Raw genomic sequence first — 16547 nt, 5'->3', positions numbered from 1 at the left:
TTTCCTCTTCCAGTCAAGGCATAGTTGCTGTGATCTGATGATTAGAACTGGGGCTGCAGGCATTCACTGACTGTACCAAATACATGAAATTGCATCCCATGGACTGACGTGAGTCCTGGTTTTGCCCTAAACATGATAGCACTGAGTGTAGGGTAAGCCAGTCTACCCAGCTGCTTGGTATCTGAACCAGATTGCTTCATGCCAGCTGATGAATGTCTGCAGTTCACAGCTATTGGCCAGTGCATTCAGTCAGCAGGTTTACCAGTGCATCACCATAGAGCAGTACTTTCAGCTCCAGGTTCAGACAGCCTTTCTGATTGCACTGGAATAGTTTAGAAGTAGGGAAGCAATCATTCCAATAATATCTCTATCAATCAGCTTTGCATGACCAAATATAACAAATAAACATTTGTGATGGGAGGAGCTGTTTGTCACTGGGTGGAAACCTCTGCAGAAGCATGTTTAGAGCATTCTTAATCAGTAGAAGGAGATGTTTGGTTGATTTTTACTTAGTAAATCTGGCAAGAAGACCAAATTAAATATCTTGAATTGCTCAGCACTGACATGTAGAAGAGACCTGTGACGAGTCACAGGGATGTTTACTTAGCTGTCATTCCATGGTGGGCTTTTTCTTACACAGATGTAGGGAGAAACTGAACTTTCCCACGCAGGTCTCTGTTTTGCTGCAGGGTTTAGGTCTGATCTCTGAGATCCACACGCTGGGCCTTGATTGCAATAAATGAGAGCCCTTTGTTTGCTCCAGTGGAAGACTTTCCATTTCTGCAGTACCCTCTGCAGAAGACACAAATGCAAATGCACCTTCTTCCCAGCAACAATTGCCTTTTTCTTTTTTACACTGAGTATGCATGAGGCTCTTCATCATATTCTTCTGGCTTGTCACCCTTGTTGATCCATGGAGAAACAACAAAGCCCTAGAGTAGTGTATGCACTTTGGCATTGGAGAGCTTACTTAATTGCTTCTTCTCAATGAACAAACTCCAGAGAGGCATGGAGACAGCTCCAAACAGAATTGAATAACGGGACTAAACTTATGGAGAGCAGAACTTCCTGCCAAGGCTTGTCAGCTAGTCTTAATTTTGCTTTTCTTCTCCCTCTTTGTCACGTTAGCATAATATTTCATACTGGCAGGTCTGCCCTCAGAATTAACTGGCACAGGCTACCCAGGGAGGTGGTGGGATCCCTGGAGTTGTTCAGGAACTGTGGAGATGTGGCCTTGATGGATGTTATCAGGGGGCATGGTGGGGTGGGTTGGGGTTGGAATCAAAGGAGGACCCCCATGTATTTCAGCAGGAAGCACTACTGGTAATAAGACTTTTGGAGCAAATCCTGGTAGGGCCACGCTCAGCTGGTTCAGTCCGGAGGCTGTTCCTCCTTCCTGCAGTATCTGCAGTGAAAACCAGCAGCTGCTTTTGTGTGGCTGGGCTCACATCCAGCAGTGGTGAGGTGACTACAATTATTCCACTGTGTGTTAATAGAGGCCAGTTTCATCATCTAACTTTTGCGCTCCAATTAACTTCCATAAAGGAATTCTGTTTTTCTTTTCAGTCCTAAGTGTTGTCTCCATCTTTTAGGCTCGATTTGTTTTCCAGGGGGTTACAATGCAGTAATAGAACACCCTCCATTTATTTCCTTCTAGTTTGCTTGTTCCAATTCTTTCCTCAGTTTTCCGAGTTTAGACATTTTCTTTAAGCCCTGGGCTTCTTCCTTTGGCTCTGTCCCCTGTACAGTGTATGTCTTTCAACTTGTGGAGATAAGGTAATCTGGTACGTGGTTTATAAAGGTGCCAATTTGCCAGCTTCTGAATTAGAATCTAGCAATTAGAACTAGGATTAAACGTGTATGTTTGGCCTTATGATAAATGAATGCCTCAGGGTCAGCAATGTCCCTGCAGTTCTTTACCATCGTACATATTTTGTGTGCCCATATTTTGTTTCAGCACTGGCAAACTTCATAAACAAAGAGACAACTGGAGTCACGACTTGAGCCCTGACATCTGGGCTTAATTCTTCTAGTTCATGAATTGCCTCAGCACTTACATCATCTTTAAACCTATGACTGAAACGGTCCTAAGTTCTTAGCATGGGAATCTAGTCTCCTCTTTTGACAAATTAAACTCCACATTTGGAGAGTTGAGTGTCTCCTGCTGTACCCGAAGGACGTTGTGATCTCTGAGGTGTCTCCCTGAGGTGCTGTAAGCACAGCCATTAGCTCATAGTGCAAGTAAAGCACTGTCAGGTCAAGCCTGGAGGAGTAATGCTTGTCACTGACCTGTTCCAGTTCAGGGTGGAGCTGGAGGGTAAAATAACACAAGAAATTGTCATTGAAATTCAATATCTGTGAAATTCAGCTGGCTGCATTCACAGAACCTGGCGTTAAGATCTGTTTTCTGGTTTCTATCTTGATCCTGTTATCCATAACCCAGTCCTCATTTATGAACTGAAGCTCTACTGAAACCTTTCACTGTGTATGTTCATGCTGCAGTGCAGTGCTTGTGACCTTTAACAGCACATTCACATTCCTCTGATCACAGGATCCTTAAGGTTGATTGAGAGCCTCTAGTCCGACTGCTCACCCATCACCACCATGATGCTCACCATCTGCTTAGCTAAAAACTCAGCAGAGATGATAGATCAAGCACAACACTGGATTTGGGATGGCTAGAGATTCCTAAGATATTGAAGGGTTGCTTGCAGGTGGTGTTGGCTCAGGTATTCACCCTGCATCCCACCTCCCGTTCTGTTTGGTTGAGAATCATGCATTCTGCAATTTCACTTTGTAATTCAAAGACCCTTTCTTTATCTGTTGAAAAACTGATCTAAAACAAGCCAAGAAGACTCCGTTGGAACTGGTGGATGCAGAACAAAGGCATCCCCAAAGGACAAGTTGCACTGTTTGATGAACATTATTGGATGAGAGTTAAGCTAAGATTTAAAAAGTTCTGGGGCTGTCTCTGAGCATCAAATCCAGAGGAAGCCTGCATGATTCCCTGAGAATGGATACCTCCTACTTTGGTGTAGGGTGAAGGGAACACTAGCAGTAACTCCTATCACAAAATGTCACGTGGCTCAGACAAAAATGCCATCAAGAGGGGGCTTAATTAGGAGCAACAAATGGTCACAAGATGGTCTTAGGGCAGGGAAGTAATCTATCTGTGTGATACTGATTGATGCTATTAGTTCTAAACAGCTTGACTCTAGAGGGGCTGTTCTTCTTTGGTCACCTAGTTTTAAAAGAATAGATGGCTCCTGTCTATTACAATTTTTAATGCATTATTTGTTCACTGATGCCATAAATGTGCCTGGCATAGCAATTGGCCTTGGTATATCCAGTGACTGAAAGCAACAGTTGTTGCTGTAAGAAATGCAATACTAAGCTTGGTCTGCCTGTAGCTGACAGCCATCAGCTTGCTCCTCAGGCAGGTTCTGTCTGGATGGAATGAAGGGCATGAAATACTGATGTGCTCTTCAAACGCTGCTTGTTAGCTTAGAGACAAGGTGTTGAATAGGTTTGTTCATGCATTGAAAACACGTTACTTAGCTGCCTTCATTTTAGCTACAGAAGAACACGTGCAGAATACAGAATTGATTAAAAGAAATAAGAACTGTCTGCATAGAACTTACTCTTTCCTTACACAGGAGAATCAAGCACACGTTTGTATGTGAGTATCTCCAGAGGTGAAACTCGATCACCCAAATGTAATGAGCAGAGACATTACAATCAGTTCTAACTGTATCTTCATGCTGTGCTGAATAAGCCTGAGTCAGGATGTAAACCACTTTCTCTTTTTTTCTTCAGATGAAGCCATTAATGTTGTCAACAAGCCCAAAATGACTCCAGAAATATCAGTCAGTCCTTCTGAAGACCTGGAGCTGGTGTGTGAGGTGTCAGCTGCAAGCGGAGCTGTCGTATGGAAGAAAGATCAAACAGAGGTGAAGCAGGACCAGAAGACAACCATCATCTCCCAGGGGACGCACCGCAACCTCATGGTCAAAAATGTGACCCTGAAAGACCAAGGGAGCTACAGCTGTGAAACAAAAGATGACAAAGCAACATTCCAAGTGAAAGTCAGAGGTGAGAAAATGCTTGGAATCCCAGAGATAAAGGAACTCTTCATTTGGTGTGTCTTGCATTTGGAGGATCAACTGACAGCCTCTCTGGTGCAAAACATTTTGGCTCTAGGACTTTCTCTGTCATCTAGTATCATAGCAACACTTTTCTACATGTGATTTACATCCAGGAATGAATTACTGCAACAAAGGGGAGTACAGCTGCGAGGCTGCTGGCTAGAAACTCACCTTCAAGATTCATGTAACTGGTAGGAAACACGTTTTGGTTGATATTCTTTGATTTTTCCCTGGTCTGGCTGTGGAAATGTCTGTGTGAACGTGTCCTCTTTATTCTGCCATGAAACTGTTTTGAGAAGGATGAAAAGAAATGCTTACAAACGTGCAGCTAAAATGATTATTTGTTTTTAACAATATTTCATCCAGCTCTTCCCCTACAATTACTTTTATCATCAGCTGTCCATGGATGTCCAACTGTGATTTGTACAATGTGCAACACTGCTCTACCAGTTGATATTTCAACAGTACTATTTACACAGGCGTCCTTTTCTGCTCCAAATCCACACCAGCCATGGGAGAGGGAGTAGGTGAGCATCTTCCTCCATTTGCTTGATCTAAATCTGACAGCTTCATCCAATCCAGGGCTTCTCCAAGACCTTTGAAATTTCTGTTACTGTTGAGGAGACAGCAGGCTTCTGGGCTTAGGTTAGAATATGGTGCCCTGTTGATGGGTCCTGAGAGTGTCCAAGCCTTACATAGAGAAAACCATCACTGCTCTTAAGATCTTTTGCAAGCAGGTGAAACTTGATTGAAGTGTGGCAGTGATGCTTTCTGAGATCTCTGGCCCCTAGTTTTTCTAGGCTTTTTGTTTGCCTCTTAAGATACAGTGAGCTGCTCTTAATTGTGGCTGTGTCCTTTGTCACGAGCATACCTCTGAGCACACAGTTATTTTGAGCTCCTCTTCTTCCAGTGGCTCGGATGAGCAATTCTGAGAGATATGCAGAATGGGGATGGCTGTGCTGCTGCTTCCTTTTCTGTCTTAGCTGTTTTGTAGGCAAGTTTGTAGGATCAACTTGCCGCCCCTCTGGTGCAAAACATTTTGGTCAACTAGTGTCATAGCAACACTTTTCTACATGTGCTTTTCCATCCAGGAATGAATTCCTGCAACAAACCATAGGCAAGGAGGGTAACTTGTGCAGCTCTTGTAGTCAGCTGGTGTCTGCAGGGTTACAGTGCAAGAGCACACCAGGCATTCAAGGAGTGAGAAAAGGGGAGGTGGTTGAAGAGATCTGGTTACAAAATTTGAATGACACAATGAGGTGGAAAATGCCAATAATCAGACTCATAAATGGCCTGGGTTGCAAAGGCCCACAGTGCTCATCCAGTTCCAGCCCCCTTCTTCCTATGTGCAGGGTTGCCAAGCAGCAGCCCAGGCTGCCCAGAACCACATCCAGCCTGGCCTTGAATGCCTGCAGGGATGGAACATCCACAGTCTCCTTGGGCAACCTGTTCTAGAGGGCTGTTCCCTTCTGATTTACTGGAAATGTAGAGAGACACGAGAAGAAAAAAAGAGAAGGGAGGAGGTTCAGCAGTGCATGCAGGTGTTCTAAATCTCATGTCCAAATCTGCTGTCAGACTGTAAAATCTTTAGCTTTGTGATATGATGTGAAATGATATGAAATTATATGATATGATATGAAATGATATGAAATGATATGCCTATCATTTCCCAAGGCAAAATAGAGGGAAAAGTGTTTTCCTGTCATAATGAGGCATCACAATGCTCCCTGTGAAGGGCAAGTACAGTGAAAATGGGGAACTGGAGTAAGCTCTGCAGCAGACTACAGCAAAACGGTGTGGCTGTTGTGATGTCCCTGCAGAGAAAGAAGACGTGTTTACAAACAAGGACAAGGTACAAGAGGAGGTGAAGGCTGTACTGACTCAAAATGCCACGCTGAGCTACGAGGTGGCCCAGAAGAAGACGGAGGTGAAGTGGTACAAGGAGGGGAAACTGATCACCTGGAGCAAGATGTTCAAGGTGGAGTCAGAGGGCAAACAGCGTCGGCTGGTGCTGAGCCAGGTGGAGAAGAAAGATGCAGGGGAGTACAGCTGCGAGGCTGCTGGCCAGAAACTCACCTTCAAGATTCATGTCACAGGTAAGACAGGTGTTGTCTGAAATACAGCAGAGAACAGTAAAGTAAAATCTAGTTTCTATTATACAGTGATCCAGATGCAGTAGTCTGTGCTGAGGATTTTTCCCTATACTTGATTGCCTGGGTTTGTAGAAAGTATTTGGTTTTAGTCTCGCACAAAGTGCTGTTTCAGTCTGTCTGTAGAATAATAATTACTGATATATGTACAATGGAAGCAATATTCAAGATATTATTCAAATCTCTCCTGTGCCTGAGGTCCCAAACTGTAATTCCTGTTCACCGAAACATTTGACTAAGAGCAGTATGTGCAGTGAGGCTGGAGTGCATGTTGTGCGTGCAGCCTTTCATGGCAGGAGAAGCAGGAACTTCTCCTAGTAGTACACTGCCTTTTTACTATGCCTTTATGTTGGAGGCTGCATCTGGATAGGTGAGTCTGCTACTCCCAGTAAGAGACTTGGTAGAGCTGACTATTCCCAGAGCTCAAAGTAAAATAGATATCTGGAAATCACACACAAAGAACAAAGGACTGCGTTGGTGAGCATATTTCCTTTGTGCCTTTGACAGTCACAGTTGTGGTAATGGTAGAGGCCATGAGGAGTCTGTTCAGGAAGCCAGGAGTACTGTTCTGGGTCATGAAAAGGCAGCCAGTGGTTTGACTATCACATGTTTATATGTTTTGATGTTTCACAGTGGGTCTTAAGTAAAAGGAACTCAGGTTTTGGTTGCCTGCAGGACAGATGTTCTTTTGGTTTCAATATGTTTGCATAGTGACTTGCAACCATGGGACTGGTGTTCAAGGACCCTCTTGGTTCCTTCAGTTCCTGGGTTCTTTCTTGCCTAGATTTGACACTTAGTTTCAACAGAAGAGCTGATATTCTCTAGTGAAGGCTATTAGTTTGGGCACAAGTGGTAACCTAAACCTGTTCCAGCCTGTACATACAAACCTGCAAGATGGTCTCATTTCAGACCCTCAGTCAATACTTTTTCTTTTCTTCCCTCAGAGCCAAAACCTGTGTTTATAAACCAGGAGAAGGTGCAGAAAGAGCTGAGTGCTGCCCTGGCAGCAAGTGCCTCCCTCAGCTGTGAAGTAGCACAGGATCCAACCGAAGTAAAATGGTACAAGGATGGAAGACTGCTTGCCTCCTCCAGAAAGTTCAAACTGGAATCTGTGGGCAAAACACGGCGTCTGGTTGTGGAGCAGCTGGAGAAGAAAGATGCTGGAGAATACATCTGCGAGGCTGCTGGCCAGAAGATGACCTTCAAGTTGGAATCAACTGGTGAGCATTCGCTTTGGGAGCACTAAGCAGCTTTGGTGGGATGTGGTTGGGGTGGAATGGGTGGTTTCATTGACATGAGAGAAGAGGCAGTGATGCTGTGAAACCAGATGGATGATGCTCAGCCTGGCCATGTGCCTCAGAGCTCTTTGCTCAAGGAAGCCAAGTGTAGTTGTGGGGTTGCTCTCAAGAGCACAGTTTGGTAGGGATGAGTTGGCGGTTGGACTAGATGAGCTTAGTGGTCTTTTCCAGCCTTAGTGACTCTGTGGTTCTCTGCTTCAGGAAAGACCTGCTCTCTGACTTACACACGTGTCCAAGTCAAGGATGCAGCAGAAATCAAATCTGTATCAGAAAAGGCAGAATCTCGTGCCCATCTTACAGTTAAAGGTAATTATGCTTCTGATGATCATTTTGCTTAAATTATCTTATATTATAAACCAGCTAACATCCTTTGCTTTAATGTCTAAGAAGTTAAACACCACCAGGACCTTTCACAGAAATAAAAACTCCTACCTACCTACCTTTCTGCCCACAAAGTATCCAGCTTGTCTTTTGGGATTTACTTCTGCTAAGTAAAACAGATTATTTTCTTAGGAGGTTGATTTTCTACCTCTAGACTTGAGATTTGTGTTTGAACGTTGAGGGATAAAAAACATAGCTTGACTTTTTCTTCATTTTTTCTGTCTGTTTGAAAAGAGCACAGGGTTCTTTTTTTACTATATACAATGTTAGGGTATATATATGATGTTAAGTGTGATAAAGAAAAGGGAGACATTTGAGTTAGCACACTACTCAAGAGTTCAGTCCCCAGCTTTGCCACTGTTACAATTATAAGGGCAAGAACATTCTGGAAAATGAATTTCTCTTAAGTAGAGTCATTACGTTTGAGCTACAGAGACCTTTACTAGGAGAAAACTTGTTGTTCAGAGCTAAGTTGCTGTATTTAACCAAAGTAATTATCAATGTCCGTGTTTCATTGAACCTCTTTTCCATTTTGTAATGCGAGGAGTTTGATATCGGGATGGGAAGGTCATGGTTTGATTTGGATGTTGGAGTAAGAATCAAAAGATCTGGGCTCTCTTCAGGTTGTCAGTCTTATTGTCTGACTTTTTAACAACATTCCTTTCTTTCTATTATTTTTTAATGATGTTTTAAGGCATTTTGAGCTGATAGGTGTAGTGTTCATGTGCAGTAATGCTGACATGAGTAAGTAGGGTGATAATGTAAGGGTTTTTTACATTCCTTCTAAATCTCTGCTTTCTCTTGTTCCATCTTTCTTAAAGAGCAATCCATTAATCTAGTAAAGGAGCTGTGTGATGACTATGTGACTGAGCCTGAAGAAGCCAAATTTGAATGCGAGATATCCATTCCTTCTGTGAAACCTCGCAGGTGGTATCTACGTGGGAAGTCTTACAGGCTGGCGGAAACTTGATTATGCAGCAAGAAGGCACCATCCACCGGCTGACCATACTGAAAACCACCACTGATATGACAGGCACCATTCAGTTCTCAATTGGCAGATCCAAATCCACAGCCAATCTGCTTGTTAGAGGTAACATATCCTGTCTTGGTTTACATCATGAAGATGAAGAATTAATTAATATCCACTCTTCCTTCACTGGGGTCTTTGAAATATTGTGTGTGTGTCTGGAGGTTCTGCTCCATTTCCAGTTCAAAGTCATTGGACACTAAATGAGACCGCTGCGTCTTAGTAAAAGATCTGTATGAATAGTTGTGATGTGCTTACTATTCAGATCTACAGAGCTGAGGTTTTGTCCTTGGCTATACCAAAGAAGTCAAATCAGGTGAAATTAATTGTATTTCTGAAGTAGACAAGTTTAAGTTTGGTAGCACCTAAATTTGATGCAGTTTGTCATTGATTTTATCTGAAAGAAATTTGCAGGCTTTTTATCTCCTGTTGTCCCCAGTGTAAGAGTCTCCATTCACATCCTAAAGTACTTATTATATTTTCAACTCACTCTTATTTGAATAAAAGCCTCAACTGGGAGCAATTTAATAAGCACAGAGCAAGAGCTGGAGCTTGCATTTGGTAGATACTATACAGTATTACTTTATAGAAATGTAATCAATGGCCTTCCCCATAGACAATCATTTGTTTTATCTTTAGAGTTGTTCAAAGAACCATTGTGAACATGAAATTAATTGGAATGGAATAGTTGCAAGAGACTTTCCTCTTCTTCCAATTGTCCTCATCCTTTCTTCTCTTCCACCCCTGCTTTAAAGATTACCATATACAAATCACCAGGAAGTTTGAGGACAAGACAGCTTTGGAATGTCATTCTGTCATCCTGTCCTGTGACTTCAGGCCTTCTCCAAAGGTTGTGAAATGGTTCAAGGGCCACACACCCATCGAGCCCTCTGAGAAGTACAAGATCAAGAGGGATAAGCATTCAGCAGAGCTCCAGATTCTGAAGCTGAAGCCCAATGATGCTGGTGTGTACAAGTGCAAGGCGGGAATTGCAGAGACTGAGGCCACGCTGACAGCTGAAGGTATGAGCAAGGAGGGTGGCCTCTTCCATGTCCTATTTCACCTCAGATTTCTCTTCTTGAGGTTGATTTCTGCCATTCTCTCCTGCTAACTTTGCAAATGTATAAACTTCACTGAGAAGATTACACAAAGATTATCTAGTCCAGCCATTCTACCACATCCCAGTATGCTTTATAGTAACAGTGGTAACAGTTCACCTTGTTTCCCTACAGCCCACGATGTAGAAGTAAGGAAGCACCTGCAGGATGTGGAAATTGAAGAAGAGAGCTCTGCTGTCTTCTCCTGCGAGCTGTCCCATGATGATGAGGATGTGGAATGGTTTCTGAATGGCAACCTCCTTTACACCAACAATTACAATGACATCAAGAACGTTGGCAACTGCTGCACACTGACAATGAAGCAGGTTAAGCCTGAGGATGCTGGCCCAGTGACAGTGAAGTCAGACAAGGTGTCAGAAAGCGCGCGCCTGAAGGTGAGAGGTGGGTCTGATCACAGCCCTCCTGGATGTAAGAGATGCTAAGGAGCGACAGTTCATTCTATTGTGCAGCAGTCCTGCTTCTAAAGCTCACCTCTCTGGGGTGACAAGTCATCAGGGGCTTTCTTCCAGTGGAAGGTTCCATTGCAGCAGATATCAACGAAGGAGGATGGTTTTGGTGTCCTGCCAAAGCATTCCATTGCTTTTTATCATCATTTTACTTAACACAAGGAGAGTTACAGGAGCAAATTTTTTTACAGCTTCAGTGCCATGCAGTGTCAATGCTGTTGTCTCCAAGGATTTATGACTGCAGGGAGAGCTCATTCAGTGTGTGTTTTGCCTCTGGAATGACTAATGACCAGGCTGTGAGCAACCCGATCTAGCTGTGAATGTCCCTGTTTATTGCAGGGGAGCTGGGCTAGATGGCCTTTAAGGGTCTCTTCCAATTCTAAGGATACTGTGATTCTAATCTGCTCTCCCCAGTAATTAAGCTCTTTTACTCTACGCGCTCAGTGTTTGAAGGATTTCCTCTTTCTCCTTTCTTTTGCATTTTGTGGATCTTTTTTCCCCAGTGTAAACCTCTGATGTGTGAAATAGAAGATAGATAAAAGGAGTCAATAAAGAGGAAAATCAAAAGTGTTCAGCAGCTTATCCTCTTAATACTGTGGCCTGCTGTATGAGCTCTGCTCCACGTGAGGGCAATGCCAGCTCTCCAGCTTTAGAAGAGCTACATCCCAATTTTTTCATATGATATCAGTCCCACCCACAGCAATGCAGGCTGTCCCTCCTGTTCCCTGTATTCTTCTACTGATTAGTTCAGAATTCCTTAAAGTGTATTCAGTCAACAGACATGAAACCACTTTAGGTTCTATACTGGTGTCGTCAGTACTGGTAAAGATTTATTGATACCTCTTTAAAAATCTGAACACAACTGGAAATGTCTCAACTTCTGTATCACGTTGTTCTGTTTTGCCTGTTTAATTGCAGAGAAGCCTGCTGTCTTCATGAAGTGTTTGAATGATGCTTTTGTTGAGGAGTGGGGTGTGATTAAATTGGAATGCGAAGTCTCTAAAGAGAAGGTCAAACCAGTGTGGAAAAAGGACGGTGTTGTGCTCACTTCTGGCAACAAGTTTGAGCTGCTACAGTCTGGGAAGACCCTATGTCTCCTTCTCCATGACCTCGAGAAGTCAGATGCAGGTTTATATACCTGTGATATTGGCACTGATGTTGCCAAGTCAAATGTCGGCGTTCAGGGTAAGTACTGTGAAAAGTGAAGGAGTGCTAAAAGCACATTCAGTGTTGTCACTATGTCTTACGCCTATTCCCCCACGAGCCTTAATAGTTTCTACAATAGAACTGTATTTCTGCAATTTAGCGCAGTGATGTCTGGAAAATTCCCATTGCTTTTGATGTAAATGTGTCTCCTTTTGCCATGAAAATCACAAAACACGTCAAGAATGTCCTGGAAATGTTTCCTTTCTAAACATCCCTAAAATGGAGAAATGGTTTGAACACCAGTAGGGGTAGGATGGTAAGAAATTAGCTAATAGAAACATTTAATGTCTTGTCGTAGGCAAAACCCTTTTTCTCACGCAGCATCCTAGAGTTGTCCTCTCTGTTAGGTTTTTCCCTCTGTAGCTCATTGAATCTTCATTGTGCTCCATGGACTGAGCTGCTCTCCTTGTAGTTCTTCCAGAGCAAAGCCAAGAGATTCACATCTCTTTTTTTTTATAGCTTTCTGGTAATTCTGAGACGAGAATGTCTTAGAGAATACATCAGTGAGGAACGCAGCCATGTTCTGCAAATCCTGAGTTCAAACACCAGTACTGCTACTCACGTCAGTCACAAATGCCTTTTCTCCATCTAAACCTCATACTAACCTATCTCTTATCTTCCAGAGCTGAATATTGCCATTAGCAAACGGCTGAAAAACAATGAAATCCAGGAGGTAGAAGATGGCACTTTTGAATGCATTCTGTCCCATGAAAGCATTGATGAGTTCAAGTGGACACTGAATGGAAGCAGAGTGGAAAGTGGTGGGCGATTTAAAGCTTCTAACGTGGGTTGGTAAGAGACTCTCCTTATCAAAAGTGTGACTCCTACTGACTCTGGGGAAGTCGTTTTTATTGCCCGTGGTCTAACCTCCAAAGCCTCTCTGTCTGTGAAAGGTAATGAGATGGGAGAGATTCTGGGGTCTGATTCCTTCAACTGTCTTCTGATAAGATTGTCATGAGAGCTAACTCATAATATGGTTAAAGTGAATAGCAACCTTCTACTTGAACCTTGAAGCACTGAGAATTTCTCTTAAAAATAAGTAAAAGGAGGAACCATTTGACACAAATGTGAGAACTACTCAAAGCGCTGGGGTAGTGTTGGAAATGGGCATCTCACTACAGCTTGTTCCATTAACAGTAAATCAGGAATGATCTATTGAGGGAACTGTGGGAGCAATATCCTCTAAGTATAAGCTGAAGGGATGGCCTTCACATCATCTAGCTGTACAACAAATTCCTATCTAGAACATGTGCATCTGAGAGCATCATCTGAGGCTCCCAGTGTGATCAGTGGAGAGAAGGAAGAGGCAGTTTTCAGACATGGTTCATCATCCTCAATGGGGTAGATTTAAGAGAGAATTAATGGTGCCTGGAATTCTATTGTCTGTACTTTACAGATTACTGCTGGCTGTAGGATGGCCTCTGTTGCAAGTGCCTCTCTAACTTATCTCCAGCATGTAGATGCGTGTATTTTGAGAGAGGCATCCTACCCTAAGTGTATGTTACTCAAAAAGCATGTTTTCTTTCAGAAAAACCTACTGAGGTAACAAAACAGCTGGAGGATAAGACAGCAGCAGCAGGGCAGGACATCAGCCTGAGCCGTGAGCTGTCGAAACCAGATGTGAACATCAGTTGGTACAAGGATGGCAAAGCAATCAGAAAAAGCCAGAAGTACGACTTGCAGCAGGAGGGAACTGGGGCCATTCTGATCATCCATGACTCTACCGCCAAGGACAGCGGGGAGTACACCTGTGAGACAGAGGACTCTGAAACAAAAGCCAGGGTCACTGTGCAAGGTGAGTTGAAAAGCACACTGGGGAAGGCATGTAGAGAAGTCGAGGTAAATATCTGCAGCCTGTGGGTGATGTTTTTCTCTTCTGTTTCCTTGAGCGGGATCAATTCTTAGTTTTCAGAAAATATGGTGGATTAAAATATTTTAGTTAAAATAATCTCTAAACTGAATGATAAATGGCATGTGAAAGCAAAGCTGAGAACTAAGCACCAGAAGAGAAAACAAAGTCAAGTATGGCATATTTAGAGACAGGTGAAGAACCCTTGAGCGCACTGAGGAGTACTAGCATACTCTGGAATGTCTCTTGGGCTCCCTACAGCACACATACTTGCTCTGGGGCATGTCTGGATGTCTGTAGAGCTAATTGCAGGGCCCTGAGAAACCTCTGGGGCACATTAGGGGGCACTGGTTTCCATGTGAGTGTTTCCAGGTTCCCAGAAGTCAACAGGGAAGCCTTTGGAGACCCCTTGGGAAGACTCAGTGGGGCCCTAGAGTGATGTAGCAGCTTGTGTTGGTTTCATCTGCTTGGCAGGGAAGCGATTTCCCTGGTGGGAGCTGACTGACTGGGAGGTGATTCCCTTGGTTTAATTAATTTAATTACCTGGATTATAATTAAATAACACTGTTCAGCGTTCAATCAAGATTATATTTTTCCAAAGTACTGCAGTCGTGCATCTGTAGCAGCTTTCCTAAAATATATCGAGTTTATTCAAAATTCCAGTGATGCTCCTAAAGCACTTGAAGTGCATTTGAGGTAGCGAGTGACAAAACAGCTCTGAGAGAATCATCATCAAATCAGAACATTGGAACGGTAACTAATAGCAGAGATTCTGATAAGAATATTTAAATTTTCAAATTACCTTTTTCTAAAGTTGTATTTCACCAAGTTTCATCAATATGCACACTGAAGAGCTGACTTGCTATGTTTCTTTTTATAAAAAATCATGTGTTACAATTGAGAAAAGAAGGTATAGCATGTAACATCCTCCAAGTAAAGTGCAAAAAACATTTCTTCACAGTTCCAATTAATGTCTTATGTTTTGTTCAGACTCACTAAATGATGTATTTCAGGGTACATCACATGGGAATATAAGAAGACTATTCAGAACAGGAGCTGCAGAGCAAGATGAACAGCATGTGAAGGTAAGGCCGGGAACCAAGGACACAGCTTTTGTGTCACTCAGCCACCTGTGGCAGAGGTCAGGATTTCAGCAGGGATTTCTGCAGACGTTCCTTGAACACCCCCAGGGTGGGTGACTCCACCACCTCCCTGGGCAGTCCATTCCAGTGCCTGGCCACCCTTTCTGAGAAGTAATATTTCCTAATGTCCAGCCTGAACCTCTCCTGCCGCAGCTTGAAAACATTCCCTCTAGTTCTATCAGTAATGACACGAGAGAAGAGGCCGACCCCCAGCTCACTGCAACCTCCCTTCAGGAAGTTATAGAGAGCAATGAGGTCTCCCCTGAGCCACCTCTTCTCCAGGCTGGACATTCCCACCTCCTGCAGCCTCTCCTCATATGGCCCCATTGTGCTCCAGACCCCTCACCAGCTTTGTTGCCCTTCTTTGAACACGTTCCAATGCCTCAGTGTCTTTTTCTCAGTGAGGGGCCACAAACTGGACAGAGAATTCGAGTTGTGGCCTCACCAGTGCTGAGTACAGGGGGACAGTCACCTCTCTGCTCCTGCTGGCGTCACTGTTTCTGATGCAAAATGTATGTAAGTGTCACATGTGTGACATCCTTCTTGATGGAGTTCTGTGACTGGAGTTCAATGGATTTGAGAGCTGACTTGAAGCCTGTGGGCATCACCCAGGAGGTGGGGTGAGAGGATGAGGCGTAGGAACAGGAACCTCTTTGGTCGTTATTAACTCCCAACTTTTTGGTCAGGAATCTCTGTGTGTTTCTTTATCATGTAAAGAACAGAGTCATTGTGCAGCTTGTGAATGAATTGATTCACGCCTGCTGATTGGTGCTGTTCTCTACAGGGAGCTGCAATGGAAATGGACACTTGTGGTCCACTGTCCAGCCCCCTCCCGTGTTGGATTTTCTGGGCTTTGAGACACGTCTTCCAGATGCACTTTGTGTTATTTCTGATGTGTTGACCTGTTGAGCTCCAGCCCCAAAGGAGGATTCAAGTACTACCATTGGGAATGTAGTATTTCTTGCTAAACAGAATTCGTGTGCACCCTTGTCTTTCGTCTGCACAAAGGATCTTGTAATCATCTCTGTCTGTGTTTCTTTTAGAGCCAGAGATGGAGCAGAGAGGAACACAGACTTGGGTGAATCTTCATTCAGGAGCAGGGACACGTCATGCTCATCTGAGGTGTCTGGCTGACAGCAAGAGCAGAGAGGTAAGTTTCATAGGGTCGCGTGCCCATTTTATTTTTTTTTTCATTCATGATGCATAGAGGCGTTCCCCAGACAAAGTGAGCATTTCTCAACTGGACTTTCTAGAAATGAGCTAGGCAGTGAAAATGGGTTTGAAGCATTCCTAAGAGCCCCGCAAGAGAATGCTGAGAGTTAATCTGGCACCCTCCTTTGGAAACGTCCGTTGTCTGTCAGCTCTTCAGCTGTGCCCTAACACCTCCCATTGCGCTGCCACACCAGGATAGAATTCCAAGCCCACACTGAGTCCTGGAATGTTGTGGTGCCGTGTTGGAATCAGACGTGACCACGTGGTCTTGGCTCCCCGCCTTGTGGGGGGTCATGGTGGACCAGGCTGTTGGCCGTTGGTGATGTCATAAGCGGCTGGAATGAGGGGAGGAGCGGTGCGTTCTGTGTTCCTTTGTGGGTGAGCTAGTGGTCGGAGTGGTTGCTTGATTTGTTGTTCTTGTGCGTTTAGTGTCGTTAGTGCCGTTAGTTAGTGTTGTCAGTTACTGTTGTTAGTTAGTGTTGTTAGTGCCTTTAGTTAGTGCCTTTAGTTAGTGCCTTTAGTTAGTGCCGTTAGTTAGTGCCTTTAGTTAGTGCTTTTAGTTAGTATTTTTAG

At 43.7% G+C, this 16547-nt stretch overlaps 3 protein-coding genes across 3 annotated transcripts; all 3 read left to right on the top strand.

The window, feature by feature from the left end:
* Positions 1-3825: 3825 nt before the first annotated feature.
* Positions 3826-4666, top strand: LOC146753240 (obscurin-like protein 1). Its single transcript, XM_085530917.1, has 3 exons — positions 3826-4092; positions 4259-4336; positions 4542-4666. The coding sequence occupies exons 1-2, from the start codon at positions 3849-3851 to the stop codon at positions 4306-4308; spliced, it is 294 nt and encodes a 97-aa protein (XP_085387043.1). The 5' UTR covers positions 3826-3848; the 3' UTR covers positions 4309-4336; positions 4542-4666.
* Positions 4667-5700: 1034 nt separating this feature from the next.
* Positions 5701-9063, top strand: LOC146753239 (obscurin-like protein 1). Its single transcript, XM_085530821.1, has 4 exons — positions 5701-5723; positions 7205-7515; positions 7795-7899; positions 8796-9063. Exons 1-4 carry the CDS (start codon positions 5701-5703, stop codon positions 8942-8944), a joined length of 588 nt encoding a protein of 195 aa, XP_085386947.1. The 3' UTR covers positions 8945-9063.
* A 141-nt stretch (positions 9064-9204) lies between these two features.
* LOC146753238 (obscurin-like) lies at positions 9205-10738 on the top strand. Its single transcript, XM_085530820.1, has 3 exons — positions 9205-9223; positions 9757-10023; positions 10234-10738. Exons 1-3 carry the CDS (start codon positions 9205-9207, stop codon positions 10539-10541), a joined length of 594 nt encoding a protein of 197 aa, XP_085386946.1. The 3' UTR covers positions 10542-10738.
* Positions 10739-16547: the final 5809 nt, after the last annotated feature.

Source organism: Coturnix japonica, unplaced genomic scaffold, assembly GCF_054131305.1.
Source record: "Coturnix japonica strain WE unplaced genomic scaffold, WE-NBRP24 Scf039, whole genome shotgun sequence".
Classification (NCBI taxonomy): domain Eukaryota; kingdom Metazoa; phylum Chordata; class Aves; order Galliformes; family Phasianidae; genus Coturnix; species Coturnix japonica.
Note: the sequence above shows the minus strand (reverse complement) of the source record. Positions and strands in the feature narration are given on the sequence as shown.